At 35.7% G+C, this 3175-nt stretch overlaps 1 protein-coding gene across 1 annotated transcript in view; it reads right to left on the bottom strand.

Annotated features, from left to right (window-relative positions):
* Positions 1–292: 292 nt before the first annotated feature.
* The window catches only part of LOC107742305 (U2 small nuclear ribonucleoprotein A'-like), a 7789-nt gene continuing 4906 nt past the window's right edge, over positions 293–3175 (bottom strand). The window contains exons 8-9 of the mRNA XM_016555224.1: positions 2647–2740; positions 293–552 (exon numbers count right to left, since the gene is read on the bottom strand). Of these exons, the coding sequence (XP_016410710.1) occupies positions 407–552; positions 2647–2740 (240 nt within the window). The 3' untranslated portion in view covers positions 293–406. The remainder of the gene's footprint in view (positions 553–2646; positions 2741–3175) is intronic.

Here is a 3175-nt window from a genome sequence, read left to right as displayed (position 1 = left end):
GAAGAAAACAAAACCAGAGTCCTATATCATATATTCGATTTCCTAACTGTTTACAAAACGTGTGGAAAATAATTAGGCAAGAAATGTGCCATGCATTTAGAACTTGAGTGAGAACACTGAACACACTGTAAATAATCAATATGAATGAATATATTTTAATTTCTAGTCGTTGACGGTGGTCACAAGTTTTGCTTCACAAAATATTAGAAAACCACAAATAAACAGAAAAAATTCTTGACCACGTTCAGATATACAAAGAGAGAGGGGGGAAAAATTAACATCATTGTTAATTAAAAAACAAATGTTTAATGTACTTTAATTTACAAAAAAAACAAAAACAAGTGCTGTCAAACACAGCGTCAAAAAGCATGAACGAATCTAAAACATCAACAACGAGCGAACATATCTATGATCCACTCATATGCATGTCTTCCTGCATGTCATCACCGTCTGGGTTGTGTCCCTCCGCTCCCTGCATGTCCTCATACATGGGCACAGACTCCTGCATCTCCTCCTGGACCTCCTCCTCTTCCTCCACCATGTCACATGCTCCTGAAAAAGACAAACACAAGACATGTGAGAAGCTTAATCATGTTTAATCCTCATAAGGAAACCAAATATGTCCCATTGCTTATTAAAATGCTGTTTGATTGAACAAAATGCCAGAGATGCAAACAGGTGAGGGGGGAAAAAAGGTGAGAGCATTGCGCGGATCGGGGGCATGCTCCACACAGAGTTTCTTTTAAAGATATTTGCTTTACATGCTCATTTGTAGTTACCTTAAGGTATTTAAAAAATATATTTTTTATTATACAAGTCCAAAACTCCAATTGTAACTGTAAAAAAAAAAAATCTTGCAACATTTTACAAAAATCAAGATTGAATATATTTGGTCAAAATCCCATGTTGTAAAAGATGAAATGCTATGCAGGCTATTTAAGACAATATTTTCTGATTAGACAGCAATGCTGACCTAAAATGTTAAATGTTTGCCCTCTCTCTTTTCACCGTTCCCACATCTCAGACCTCAAATACATAAAATATTACCCTTTATAGACATGAAGTTTTTGAAGTAAAGAGTAAATAAAATACTATGCAAAACTTACTGAAACAATCAGGGGCCGGATTCACAAAAATCTTAAGAAATAAATGAAGACATTCCTTAAGATAAATTCCACAAAGTTCGTAAGAATGTTCTTAAGTGCAATTCTTGAAAAATTCTTAAGTTCTCAAATATATTCTTAAGAACATCTTAATTTTTTTCTTAAGAAAAAAATGACAGTCTTTATCTGAGTGAATACATGACGCACTGATAAACTCACACTTTATTGTCTTTTTGCGCTTCCTGCAGATTACCCTAATAATTATAATAAGCACGCACACTATTTTCGTCGCCTTTGACTGGCACTCAGCTTCACGTTTTTAATGCGGCATGTTTCTGAACAGTTACTTTTAAAATAGCTTGTCTCAAGCTGCAGCGATATGTTTTTTGTGCTGTGTTTTTGCGCTCTCATCTGAGTGAACGCTTCCGGTATGTGTGTCCGTGTTTCTACAGCAAACGCGTCCTGCGCATTCATGTGCGCTGAATACTGCCAAAGATTGTCGTATTTATAAGCTAAAATTAAAAGCGTTCAATTAAAACTGACTATCTGACTCGTTTTAGAGTTGCTACCGAATTTTGAAGTCATCAAAAAGTAGCGTCACATAGGCCAATCATGACCGATCATTGTTTACATTATCAGTCATCGCTGTCACTTCAGAAAACTCCCTATTAATAGTCCTACTACGTATTATATGCAGCTAGTGTTGTTGTAATGCTTAAATATAACAATTAATTTGAAATAACCCAATAAATTCATTAAATAATTCTTACTGTTTGGGATTTAAGACAAGTCTGGGGCTGTCCTAAATGTAAGAAGATTCTTTTCAAGAATTTGAATTCTTCTTAAGTTTTGTCTTAAGAACAATCTTAAGAACAAAGATAAGAGTATTCTGAAGAATTTTTGGGAATACAAAATATTCTTAACTTTTTCTTAAGTTAAAAAAATAAGAAGAAAATGGCAGTTGAGAAGTAATTTCTTCTTAAGAATGTTTCGTGAATCCGGCCCCAGTTCTTTATTTACCCTTGTAAGATCACAAGTACCACCCTCATAAAAACACTTTCTCACTGTATCTAAGCAGATCTCATAGGTGACCTATTTTGATCTGAAAAAAGCGAGTCGTCACTGAAAGGTGAGGAGTTTGCATCTATGCTTTTCAGAAAAGCCTCAGTCTGAGACTCAAGTGAGCGATAGCACTTTATTTTACAGTCCTGTTTCTCATGTACATACTATGTACTTATTATAGTAATTGCAATAACTAGGTACTAACCCTGAATCTAACCCTACCCCATGTAGTTACCTTATATTACCAGTACTTTCTTAGGTAAGTACACTGCAAGTACTTGTAAGTACACGTACTGTAAAATAAAATGCAACCTCGTGAGCTATACATTTTATTTGCAAGTAGTTCACTGCATCAGGGTTACGAATTTCAGCTAAACTGAGCTACACACAGGGTTCCCACTAATGAACTTCCATCACTTTTCCCATCATTTGTGATTACTGAATAATAGGTTTATGTATAAGTGCATATTAAAAGTAATACCTGATCTCAGCTCTCGTCCCGGGATCTGTCCGGACTGCAGGAGTCCCTTCAGCCGCTCAACTTCAGCCAGCGACGTGGCATTAGCAATAGCATTCTGCACGCAAACAACATAAGATTATATGAGTTACACAATAAACTGACATTTGAGTACAAGAAACTAATACTTTTATTCAGCAAGCATGCATTAAACAGATCAAAAGTGACAGTAAAGACATTTATAATGTTACAAACGATCTCCATTTCAAATAAATGCTGTTCTTTCGAATCCTTTATTCATCAAAACATCCTGAATAAAAATGTATCACGTTTCCACAAAATTATGAAGCAGCACAACTACATAGGCTACACATTTTCCTTAAAGCATCCCATTTTGTCCCAGGGTTTGAAAACCTGTGCTCTAGGCTAGTTAGGTCCATGCAGAAACTAGTGAAAGATGCTCGTAGTTGTGGCATCACCGTTTAGTGACAACACTGAATGCTCCGGGAAAACGTATAGTCAGTGTCGGTCACAGCGCCTTTTAATTGCTGTT

The sequence above is a fragment of the Sinocyclocheilus rhinocerous genome, unplaced genomic scaffold (assembly GCF_001515625.1).
Source record: "Sinocyclocheilus rhinocerous isolate Xijiao unplaced genomic scaffold, SAMN03320098_v1.1 scaffold75, whole genome shotgun sequence".
NCBI classification, from domain to species: Eukaryota; Metazoa; Chordata; class Actinopteri; order Cypriniformes; family Cyprinidae; genus Sinocyclocheilus; species Sinocyclocheilus rhinocerous.
The sequence above is the reverse complement of the archived record's forward strand: the minus strand, read 5'-3'. Positions and strand labels throughout refer to the sequence as shown.